The sequence below is a fragment of the Vidua macroura genome, chromosome 4 (assembly GCF_024509145.1).
Source record: "Vidua macroura isolate BioBank_ID:100142 chromosome 4, ASM2450914v1, whole genome shotgun sequence".
NCBI classification, from domain to species: Eukaryota; Metazoa; Chordata; class Aves; order Passeriformes; family Viduidae; genus Vidua; species Vidua macroura.
In genome coordinates, this window is record NC_071574.1 from 35,441,802 (window position 1) to 35,454,508 (window position 12,707).

The window sequence follows — 12,707 nt, forward strand, 5'->3', positions numbered from 1 at the left end:
CAAGTTTTGTTTACTTCAATAATGAATGCTTATACTAAAAAACCAAAAACTTCACCCAACAGATTTTGGATTAAAGCATGTTTTGGTTCCTTAACACTAATGCAGCACAATGGAATTAATGCACATCAATAAAATTTACTACATAACAAAACTGAGCAAGTTCTGAAGATGTTTTGCATAATGCACACAACCAATCAAATGTGACTTACAGTGTATTTTCAAAGAACTGCATTATTCTTAAGAAATAAGGAAAAAGAATCATGCCATTGTGATTGCAAAACTGGATTCTTCCTATACATTGCTACTGCGAGGTGGTTTTTAAAACAGGGGAAAAGCTCAGTAATCTTTGCTAGCTTTCAGACAAAATCAACATATTTTAATAGCCAATACTCTCTTCTTAAACCCCAGTCTCGATAAATCTTCTTGTGGCCCTCCAGCCCCCTCAGGCATACAGAATCAATCAGAAGCATTACATTTCCAGCAGAAGAGATCCCATCTCTTCTTCACAGAGACCAAAGATCAGAAGATAATCTCACAGAAACAAGTCAGTATGTTAAGTCTGTGAAGTAAATGAAAAAGGAAAGGAATTGGAGAGTCTTCCCAAAAATGTGTATTTGACATCAATGACAAGCCCTCTAGAGCAGACCTCTCAGTGCCTTGTGCTGGGTACAGCCAGCTCTTTCTAAACTATACTTCTCTGATGAGCAGAATAATGATCTGAGTTGGAAGGATGTGTATTAATTTTTGGGGATTTTTTTACTTTTTTAGATTCAGTAGACTGCTGGATGCTCCACGAGTTTGCGAAATAGCTGCAAATGTTGTGGGCAGAGAGGGTGAACAGGTGACCTCTCTGTTCATCTTGATTTTAACTGATAAATTTCAACCACCTTGGTAAAAATGGCTACAGGTATGAGCACCTTTTGTGCATCTCTGCCTGAAGTTCTAATCAAATTTTTCCAAGGAATTGTGTGGAAAGCCAGTGAAAAAATGTAAAATGTCTTGCACTATTACTAACACTATGGAATGGATTTTTTTTTTTTTTTTAAATAGGCACACATATTTCACTTGTAAAACTCACCTTCAAGGAGACACATAGTGTGCAGAAATCTCTTTTTCAGAATTTGGTTCAATTAGCATCTGAAACACAACAAAAAATTCAAGTGGAAGCGTCATCTTTTAGGCTAGGCAACTCTTATTTCCCATTCTTGCTCTGGTTCCTTAACTTCAGAGTGATTTCCATTGCCTTTTGACTGGATGAATTAACAAATTAGCACACTGCACCCCTTCTGCATAGCAAGTACAGAGAGAGTGAGTTATCAGAAATCCAATTGTGACAAGAGGTTTAATTCAGCATGTCCAGCATTGTATTTGCCTTCAGGAGGTAGCTGAGTTTTTCAAAACTTGGTGTTTTAATTACTCACCCAGTGGTACCTGGTTGAGTTAGAGATTCTTCCAATCCATTGCATTCTTCTCCATGTTAATACCAATCTCTCCTCACACAGGAACTTGCTGACAAACTATTTTATTGTCCACTGCACTCGCTGAAATGAAATTGTGAATGATTTGCGACCAATATACTTAAATTAGCTTAAAAAACAGTAAAAAGAATTACAGTATTTCAAATAACTTTGTGCGGCTACAGCTTTACTTAAATCCAATTTTCAAAAGCTTTTAGTAATCAAAAATATGTTCACTGCTTTCACAAAGAATCTGTAAATAAAAATACTTTTAAATTTCCTATGAAGCATAAAGCTAATCCACATCCTGATAAACTTTTATTATTCTACCTGGGCAGTGGAATTTTTAAGTAAGAATAAAGGAAATCCAGTTCTTGTCCATGTGCACAAAACAGGCAAAAATGTTCCTACTATCATTATTATCCATCTTCCTCAGTCTTGTACAGTAATCCAATTTTCATATAAGCAAACTAATGACACTAATTAATTTCCTTCTAAACTAAGCACATCTGTGCCTTGACCCAAAACACTTCTTTCAAAGACTATATAATATTTTATTGCATTGAGCATCGTATTCCTTACTTTTCAATGAAACTGAGATTTATAATTCCACACATTCTCAGAAGAGCATAAAGATTAATCATTCTGCCTGAAAATCTCCAAATGTGCATCACAATCTTTGCCTATCTATAAATACATGTGTAGAACTGTAAGAACAAGAAAAAACAACATGACAGCAACACTGTAAAAACAGTCAGGGGCTCCCGACTGCTTTCTGCATGACTGTAGTCATGAGGACAGACATCTGTGCAAATTCTTGCATTTTATGGAACCCAGGAAAAAGCTTCAGAATGGTTTAGATATTTAGTACATTTACTTTATCAGCCTTTGCCTTTATTTATTCTAGCTGCTTATGATTTCCTGCATTTCTTTACTGCAGGAAAGAAGCACACAGTGAAGTAATTTCCAGTTCCTCTGGTATCATGAAAGGTAAGCAACACCACTGTATTAATCCACAGTTACCTATCTTTTACAAAACGAAAGGATGTTTGCAAGGGAAGATTTACACTGTATCAGCCTCTTCTCTGGCTTTTCCTCAGGAATATGTAACAATTGAATTTTTGGTTCTTGCTGTTTTGGTTTTGGACCACAAAAATAACCCAAAACTATCCATATTCCCCACTATTACTGTTCTTTATTGAATTTAACTATCTTGACTTCTGAATTTATGCTAAGTAGCTTTAATACTCAGGGACTAAAATACTCAGGAACTACTCCTCCTCTTTCAGTTCAGTGGGGAATTTTCAGGGAAGAAAGAATAAAAACTTCTTTCAGGCTCTTCTGCATGACAGTTGTTTTCTGCATGACAGTTGTTTTCAGAAAGGTCTTCATATTGTAATCTCTTAGGCAAAACACATAATGAATTTTCTTTCATTCTTCAAGTATTACAAGTTTTAATGAAATGCATTTTCAGTTTGTCATGTAATAACCACTTGTCACATGCAAAAAATTTCCCGCAACCATACTTCCTGTATAAGCCAATAATGACAACACGTTTTCGTTAGCTTCTTTATTTAAAATCAGTTTATATATCAGTGAATTTCAGTCATAAGAAACTGTTTTCTGACAAAATCCCACTATCAGAATGGTACACTCTTAACTATCTTTTTTAAAGAAAATAACACAACTATGCCTCACAAATTATGACCAAGCTTAAAAGAAGTCTCTCTTTCTTTACTATGTAATGAAGACAATGTCATAAAAGTAAAAACAAAGCTATAGAAAAATCAGGGAAATTACAGAAAATCAGAAGCTCCCTAAGCCTTATTCAAATATTTTAAATGGAAATAAAACATTCATGTCTTTATTCAAATAAATACATATTTTAATAAGTAAAATGCATCTGAAACATGAATGCTTCCTGATTCTAAATTTCAGACTACATAAAAAGTCAAAATGATGGGCTATACTGGCCAAGGGTTGGTTACAAGAGTTTTTATTTTGCAAACTATACAGAAACAGTAAAAAAGAAAATGCATTATACTTTTCAATATTACATAAGATAAACATTAGATTTAGTATTTACCATGTAGAAATTAATTCAAATAAGAATCTGATTTTCCTTTTATTAATGATGGGAAATCAGTGACTCATTTTTAAATTATACAACCTGCAGTAATACATTATACAGGTCATGTCAATTTTATTGTGGGCAGAAAGAAACAGGATATGAATGAAGATGGTGGAGTCCCAAAATATCTACACAATTAATTAACATGCTAACATAAATACAGCGATTAAAGTAATTTTCTCTACAGTCAAATCTTAAGTGCTACTCTACACAATAAGTATAATCTAGACCACATGGTAATTACATAATAATAGGAAAAAAAATTAAAATAATCCATGTTCTTCATTCCAGCAGCAGTACCTATACTGGTATTAATTTGGTAATTGGGTGTGCTTAGCTATTGCCTAACATCCTATACTGGTATGCATGCTAAAACCTCTCTAGTTCTATTTTGCAAGGCACCTTTACAATACGTTCTATAAGTTTCTGCACTAGTAACAGAAAACAACATGAATTAAGATAAACAGCAAAACTATTTCCCAAAATAAGAAAATAAAAAGCATCATTATACATTTATTAAAAACTACCTTGGGGCAAGTGACAATACTCTGAAATACAGTAATGTATAAAGGTAATAAACTTTAAGCAAATCTTTTTCCCAATGTAAATATTTTACGCTAGTCTGATTAGAGAGAAATACAGAGAAACCACAAAGGGTGAAGCAATGATTAAGTAAATAATGATAAAGCTTTTATGACCTTGACATGAAACCAAAAAAAAGGAAGGACAAGAAAATTTTAGAATTACAGAACAGGTGCTTGTCCATGCTCCTGCTTTTGAAAAATCCTTTCAATAATCTAGCCATTTCCTAATAACAAACATAACTACAAATGCAAAGGAGGACTTTGCTACAGGCTTCCCTCCTGATTTTTCTCAATACCTCTGGTTAATTAAAAGCTGGTTGAGATGCTACTTGTGCATCAATGTTTTTCTACTGCAATACATTTCTGATTCATTAAATGGACAGTTGCAGGGCCTAAAACACAGACGGAACCAAAGTTAAGTCACAGTATGCATTCTGAAGAGGGCATGCATGGTCCCAGGTAAGGGCAAATGTTTTTTCAGCAGAATTTTGAAGAGACTGGTTGGCTTTCTAGTGTGTTTTGCACATATATATATTTTTAGTAGCACATAACATTTTTTCCTTCAGGCTAGAATTCCAATGTGTTTTCTTCAGCGCAACAGAATTTAAAAACTCAAAAGCACATGATATAATTATTCTTATTTAAACAAAAAAGTCTATGACTCCAGCTGCGATGTTTGAAATAATCATACAAAATATACATATTTGTTAGAACCCTTTTGATCTTGGAGAGCAAAGGGATTTTATGAAATATCATCATGTGAAATCTAGAAAGGTACAACATAGGGACCTCTTAATATTATCAAATATATCCATCATGATCATCGTCATCATCATCATCATCATCCCCTTCATCTTCATCATCATCTTCAATTTCATCTTCATCGTTCATTATTTCATCTTCATCTTCTTCATCGTCTGTCCACTCATGGAAATCACCAGAGGCAAAATCACCTGAAGTCTCTAAATCGATAGCTAAAAAGGTATGATAGTTATAGAACAGACTCACAAGATACACTATACATTTATAGTATATTTTACATAATCATACAAAAGGCACACCAGAATATTTACTTTCAGGACAACTACAGAGTGTTACATAAAACCAAAATTGAAATAATATGCAGATTCTTTTGTCATAAAAAATCCACCTCAATATTGAATTAATTTCTCAGTGTTAACAAAAGGAGACAGATTTTATGAATTTGCAGAACTATAGTGAGTGCTAGGAACAATTAAAAAAATTTAAGTCCAACTTCTGGATGGTCATAAAGACTACTGATAATATACCCTGACTATTGTTCACTTCTTACATATCATTTTGGACTATACCAAACTGTCCATTTATCTAAAAATGATCCTGAATCAGATGGACAATAGGCCTGAGCTTGTACCTCAAATACTGTGTACAATTTACTCTCTGCTTCAGGCTATGTTCTTTTGTTGGAGAAGTGAAAAGGAGTCACAAATGACTTTTTTTTAAAAGAAGGAGGAAAAATACTTTTTTTTTTCATCTTTTATATCTGGGACATCAAATAAAGGTGACATGGGAATTCTTGGAAGAAGCTGCACAATGCTGTAGGGAAGGGAAAAATAAGGGAAGATTTAGTGTGCTAAAAACTTCTGGCAATTCCCTCAAATATAAACTGAAAAAAATGTCAAATCAAATTCACTTGCATGCTGATTACCCAAAGGAATTTCATGAAACATTCTGGGACTTATCTAATGCTGCTCTAGAAAATTAATTTTTCCTGGGTTTATATACACTATGCCAAGCACGTGTAAAGGGGTCTATTAATAGTTGACACAGTAACAGGAGTTCCAAAAAACAATGCAATAACAATAACAAATTATAATTTTTTGGGTTTTGTATCAAAATCCATGTAGTTGGGTCCCACACTTCTTACTCAAGAAATTTAACCTGGCTGGCAATCAAAGGGAATAACACGCCTAGACCAAGCACCACAGAAGGTTCTTAACTTACCGCATTCCGCTGCGCCATTTGTTCTGGATCCTGACACCTCATTGCCGTATCTGTCCACGCACCAGCACTGCCCTAGGCTTCCATGGCACTGACTTGGTTTGTAATACCCGTCCTCATCACAGAAGGGGATGTACTGCCCTGCAAGATAGATTGATGTAGATACATATAGATATATATGTTGAATAAGTATATTAAAGTCCATGTCATGGCCAATGTCACAATTATAGCAGAAAGCATCTGCCTTTTCCTGTTTCATCATTTCAGACTTTACACTGACTGCTTTAGCAGTACTAAATTCAGTTGACTCAAAGTGACTGAATGGATCAAATGTAGGAGGGAAAATATCACATATCAGTCTTCGACTGATTTCAAGACATAAAGTGAGTGATCTTCCTTTAAATTTTTTGTTGATCCTGTGATACATATTCCTTACTCTCTGAATATCTCAGTCCAGATTTTCACTCTATTCTGGTGAAAAGGCCCAAATGTAGGACCTGCTCTTGAATGGGAAGTTCTATCATCTATGGAATACAAACAAGTCTGAATAGTAAGGGCTTCCTGACTAACAAACTATCTACTACAATGAGTTATTTGTGTTTAGTATGTATTTTACAAACCAACACATAGTAATATTTAATTATTCCACCACAGAAGACAAATGCAGCAGAACACATCACAAAAAAAATGTAAAAAATATACATTTATATGTACAAGAGGGGCTTATTTTGTGAGGCAGTGACTTGCCTACAGCTGAATAATCCACTGTTTATCACTTGGACCAAGTGGAGATCACAATGAACACAATATTCATATGAAAGCATTTGAAGAGATTGTTCTTGTTAGAAACCATCCTTATGAGAAATACAGTTTTGACTGCTTCGGGCCAAGCCTTTTATTTTGCACAGCTTTCACACAGTGGCTACTGGTAAATGAAGACTTTACACTTCAGAAATATTCATCCAATATAAACTGATTCACAACAAAGATTTAAATTACTTACAGAATATTACAGTTAAAGGATCAGCAGAAATACTATAGGAGTACCTTATGCTGTCCCCTCTGTACTGTAAAAATGTACCTTCTATCAGGGTAATAAAACAGATCTAAGAGCTTTTGGTAGGTAATGTAATAAAACCAAGTTTAATAGCTTTCAAAAATTTCATAAATTTTGCTGCTGAGATTTACTGTGGTCTATCTTCATTGGATTAATATTGATTTTGTGTTGCTGTTTAACTAGGGTTATTTATGTAAGTAATAAAACCTTCAAAAGAATGATCTATGGCTCACCTAGGAGCTTCTTTCCTCCTTGCTGCTTCTGAATGTTACTGAGTTCTGTCTGGCAAGGTGGGTCTAAAACAACATAAAAAATGTTAAACAGGTTACACAGTATCTAGGACAGAAAGCACATGACTACATTTTCACAGTTTGCTATATTGTAAGGTCACTCTAGCTACTGATCTTATGAAACACACACATCTGAAATAAAAGAATTACCTTGCTACAGCTTAAGAATTATGCATCTGCACACCACCATGGATTTGTGCAGAACCACGCATAGTTAACTCATCTCCAAGTGAGCATCTAGTCACTAGTCTGGAGGACCGAGGAATGCCAGACCAAAATAGTAACTCTATCACACCCTACTTTACTGGTCTATGAAAATCTGTGCAACTGTGAAGCTTGCCTCATGTATTAGCTAAAAACAGGACAGATCTTTTAATTTCCTCCCTTCTGTCCTTTTTAGAATTCATGTTCCAGCTTTGTATTTCACATACCACATTAAGAAAATAAGACCTTTTTCTTCACTGAAGTCTGCAAGATTCAGTGATTCTCTGGCAACAATTTAAGGCTGGATCCCATAGGTATGAAGGCCCATGTGCAGCAAACTAACTTAAAAACGGAGACCAAACTTTAAATGGTTCTAAGAAACAGAATATGTATTAAAATTCAGTTTTCCATTATTCAGCTACAGTTTCTGAATACTTCTGAATAATTTAATTTTTTACTGTCCATAAAAGAAAGTAGCAGTATGCGCCATGAATGGGAAGAAAATAAGATGTGAATGTGTTTACATCACTGTTCAGTAAGTGAAAGAATCAAAGACAACAAAGCATTAATTAATCTCTGAACACTGGCACTGCATACCACATCAGACCATTATTAGCACTAGGGCACTTCTCATTCTGAACCAGCAACAGAATTACTCAGTTTGCTCACAGGTATCTTTAGCTTGCACCGCTCCCAGACAAAATCTTACATTCCATGAATATTAAATGCATTTTCCATTTTAGCAGACTCTGATCATTTATAATACATCTTTGCCACATACTTAACTCAAGGGTCCCTTTTTCTCCATGCAAATAGAAAAATGTGTTCTGAGCTGGTTTAAAGATGAGTAAGACTGGCCCAGCCCATTGATGCAGAACACCCGTTAAGACCAGAACTCAGTCACTACACAGGGCACTCTGGTGACAAAGGCCTAGATGAAATGGGGATCAAAAGTATAGTTCTGGTGAACACCGAGCCTCTTGGCTGGCACAGCCTAGTTATTCCAACAGGCCTTTGGTATGATCTAAGAGAGTAAATAAAAAGTAGTATACAATAATAATCCCTTACTGGCAGCAGGCTGTTAATTTCTCTTGGTTTTACATTTTAGATAACATTTACACATGTACATATGCATATACATTTAAAGAAGCTTATAAATGTTTCCAGTGGCCTCAGCTCTGGTGGGCCTGGCTTTTCACACTAAATCTATAATGATTTTTTTTTAGAGTGAAGCCCTTAAGGCTAGGCTCCACTTTCAAAATACTGTCAACAGGAGTCTTAATGCCAGAAGAAATTTTCAGGAGTTGTCTTTCCAGATGATGAACCAATTTCTCTGTGTGCTCTTCAAAAATCATTGAGATTTGACATCACTGGGTGAGAACTGGATTTCAATAATTCAGTCTTTGAGTATTTTTGAGGCTACACAAAGTTTAAATTTTTTGTTGTAAGAAATACTTTGAGGATGATCATGCTCACTGTTTCATTACCTTTCAAAACTAGGGATTCTGTCTTTCCCAAAATTTGATGATTTAAGCTCTTAATGCTACAACATTCTGAGGATTGATTATTTCTTAAATTAAAGGTATTTTCTACTACCATTAATTTCATAAATGACAGTAATTTATCACAAAAATATCACAGGTTATAAGGATCTAGGAATGGGGTGGATTTGGCAGGGTTAGGTTAATGGTTGGGTAATGTCACAGAACGTTTCTATTCTATTCTATTTTCTCCTCTCCTACAAAAGAGATGGGAAATATGCCAACGAAGAAGAACTAGTCAAATAGGAAGAATACATGCATTTTTTTCCCATGAAAAATAATCCTAAGTTAGAAACATAGATATGCACACAAGGGCACTAACGTGTGAAAATGCAAAAATTACAGATGACACCTAAAGGAAAAAAAAAAATCTTCTTTTATAGCTATAAATCTTTGGTGGCATAATTACAAAAAGGAGCACCACTAACCAAGAGGTAACAAGGCAACAGGAGGTAGTTACTTACCCAAAACACTCTTTTTTTCAGAAGTTAGGTCTTCAAGACTCACACTTAAGCTTTGCTTCTCAAGGCAAAAGCAGCAAACACTTTTAACAATACTAAATCACTCTGGTGCTTAAAACTGTCAAAAAGAATGGCAGGCTAGAAGTTCAACCAATTCCTTTTGGCTCACAGCACATTCTTTTTCCTCTCTTCCCAAATCATAATGCCTCCCTCTTTATTTGTAGGTTAGTTCCTAAGTTTGTAAAGCTTTTTTTTTAGATTTCTGGAATTATTTTTATTAGAAAAGCAGTCACTGGACAACTTATGGCAGTCTTGAGCCAAGGAGAAAAAAAACATCCTTCACAAAAATCACGGTTGTAGTTTCTCTTGAAATAGCAATGAATCTGACTGTCTGTCTGAAAATCTGAATACAAATAAGGTATCTAATCATCTTCATCCTTAATGTACTTTCACAGATGTGGTAGGAATTGTCCTTCTGGACAATCAGTGCATAGCTAGGAGTGAATCATGAACCACACAACACCAGCCATTCACAGTTTGTCAGTGCTCAAAGTACTGGTGAACAACAGAGTATCCAATGCTATTAACGCCGGCCCTTGGGACACCAATATCCAGTCATGTCAAGAAGTGCTTCAAGACTAGCACAATTAAGCTTTGATTTACCAAAATAGCCCATTAACAGTTCAGCTGGAGTCAAACTGGTAGGGTTTGACAATTATTTTTAACAGATAGGTCTCAAGGAGCTATTACTCACACAGTGAGCCTCCAACTTTCAGAGATTCTCCTTCTTACTCAAGAACAAAACAGTGATTTTTCACCAATCAAGTAGATAATATTTGGCAGAGCCCCTAAGTTCTGGAATATGGTCCACTGCAGATAAGGCTGCAGTGACATCTTGCCTGTACTTGGCATCAAGCATTCTAATTGCTGGACATCCAAGGTTTGTACTTCAGGGATCTGAAACATCAATACTACAGTTCAAGAAGTCTGCCAGGGATCTCATTTACAATCATCATTTATCTTGATAAAAGCATATTACATCTTCATTTGTAACTCTCTATAAATATATTTGAAGTCGTTGCAATCTTAAGACTGGCAAACACAAATCATTATAATTACCATTCTTCTAAAAGAGAGACTGTTTTAAAAGTGATGAAGATGTCTTCCAGGTATGACAGACAGAAGAGCCTCTATGAAAACACATCTAGAGAAGTGCTGGACTAATAGATCCATATAGAGGCCTGTAGTAAAGAAATACTTTGCTGCTAAGCATTAATACTCTCAGCAAAATTGGCTACTCTCCTACTCTGAGTCAGTGATGCAACAAAACAAGGCTACAGTAATCAACTATTGGAAGAAAAAAATTCAGCCTATAAAAAGGCCAACATTGCAAAGGCCTCAGCATTTCGGTAAGCACTGAAGTGTCATGTTAGCATTGAACAACTAAGGAAGTAAGTTTTGAAAATGGGTGCCGAAACACTTGCATGGATTGTTGAAACTAGAGAGCTGTAGTGACCAAAGTGTACAGAAAGACTTGCAAAGAGCACTGGCACAGTGCAGATTTTGATGCATTTTAGAAATGCATTTTAATGCCTTAGATATACCTCAGAAATACTAAACTACATTTAAGGCAGAGTAAGGGCAAGAAAAAATGCAATAAGCATCACTGGACTGTACCTAAGCATTTAACCATTAGTCAAGGCAAGACAACTACAGGAAGATCATCTTCTCCACAAGAAAGACCTGACTTCAGGATTCATGAAAAAGTTGCCTATATTGACTAGAAGTTCAGTGTTCAGTAATAGGTCTAGTGTAGTGCAATCAAGCAGAAAGAAAGAATGAGGAAAAGTTTCAAGTACTTGTCTAACGCTGACAGTCTTGCATGGTAAAACTAAGATCAAAGACCATGAGGGCTTCTTGGGTAATGATTCAAGCTAACACTATGTACTTTTAAAACGTACAATGAAATTGCTATCCCAGTATGATACATATGGTTGACTAAATTTTGTATTCCCGTTAGAACAACATTAATCATGAACAGTACTGTAAAACCACTGATCTGCCCAGAAAGCACTAAGCTCAGTGAATACAGAGAACTGCTACATGGCTTGAAGCATTCTGTTAGTATCAACTTATTTTAATAAACATCAGAAAGAAGCTGCTGAATTTCTCAGCTTTTCCATCTCCTTGATATTAATAGCAAAGGCTTAGTTAAAAGCCTTATTTAGACCATTCCATCAAGTAAAACATAACCAGACATGAACATATTCCATGGTTCAGCATAATGATGCCAATTACAGAGAATTCAATGGGTCACTAATACACTAGGCAAGTAGGGCTCAGACAGTTGTGCAACAGCTAGTAATAAGACATGACAAAAGAAGACTACAAGATTTTTTTCTCCTTACAACACAAAATGGAGAATACAGACTTTGCTGACAGCGTTAATTTCAAAGGATGACAGGCATGTTTAAAGTGGAAGGGTTGCTGAAACTCAGATTTCACTTCATATACAATGTTTAGGAGACATCTTTAACACACTGTGGTAACAAAGACTATCTAATCTGTTTGAAATCAGCACCTTATCTCAACACCATTATCAAGACAGTGAGGAAATTGGTAAAAAGGGGAAGAAAAGCTTGATAATGTTGGGTTCTACAATGTGAAGAATCAGTGTCACTGAAAGATGGATCTGTTGGAGTACCATTAATAAAATTCCATATTTAGATCAGTTTTTACAATACCATCCTCAGTTTCTAACAGTACACTGAGCAAATATTATGCACAAAATGTGTTTATTAGATAAGAAAATGCAAAACTACTTGAAACTGATCTGTAGAATGATTTTCTTAATACGCCCTGGTTATACCATTATATGAAATTGGTAGAAAAAACTTGGACCATAGTAGGCCACATGTAATTTTCTATACTTCCTCTGGCAACAGGAAAGAATTATACTGCCCTCCAAAGACTAAAGGTACTTTTATATTAAGCTGAAATTA

General features: G+C 35.1%; 1 protein-coding gene across 2 annotated transcripts in view; it reads right to left on the minus strand.

Annotated features, from left to right (window-relative positions):
* Positions 1-3,437: 3,437 nt before the first annotated feature.
* The window catches only part of SPOCK3 (SPARC (osteonectin), cwcv and kazal like domains proteoglycan 3), a 163,745-nt gene continuing 154,475 nt past the window's right edge, over positions 3,438-12,707 (minus strand). For both annotated transcript variants that reach the window (XM_053976232.1, XM_053976233.1), the window contains exons 9-11: positions 7,443-7,505; positions 6,156-6,293; positions 3,438-5,146 (exon numbers count right to left, since the gene is read on the minus strand). In XM_053976232.1, the coding sequence (XP_053832207.1) occupies positions 4,974-5,146; positions 6,156-6,293; positions 7,443-7,505 (374 nt within the window). In that variant the 3' untranslated portion in view covers positions 3,438-4,973. The remainder of the gene's footprint in view (positions 5,147-6,155; positions 6,294-7,442; positions 7,506-12,707) is intronic.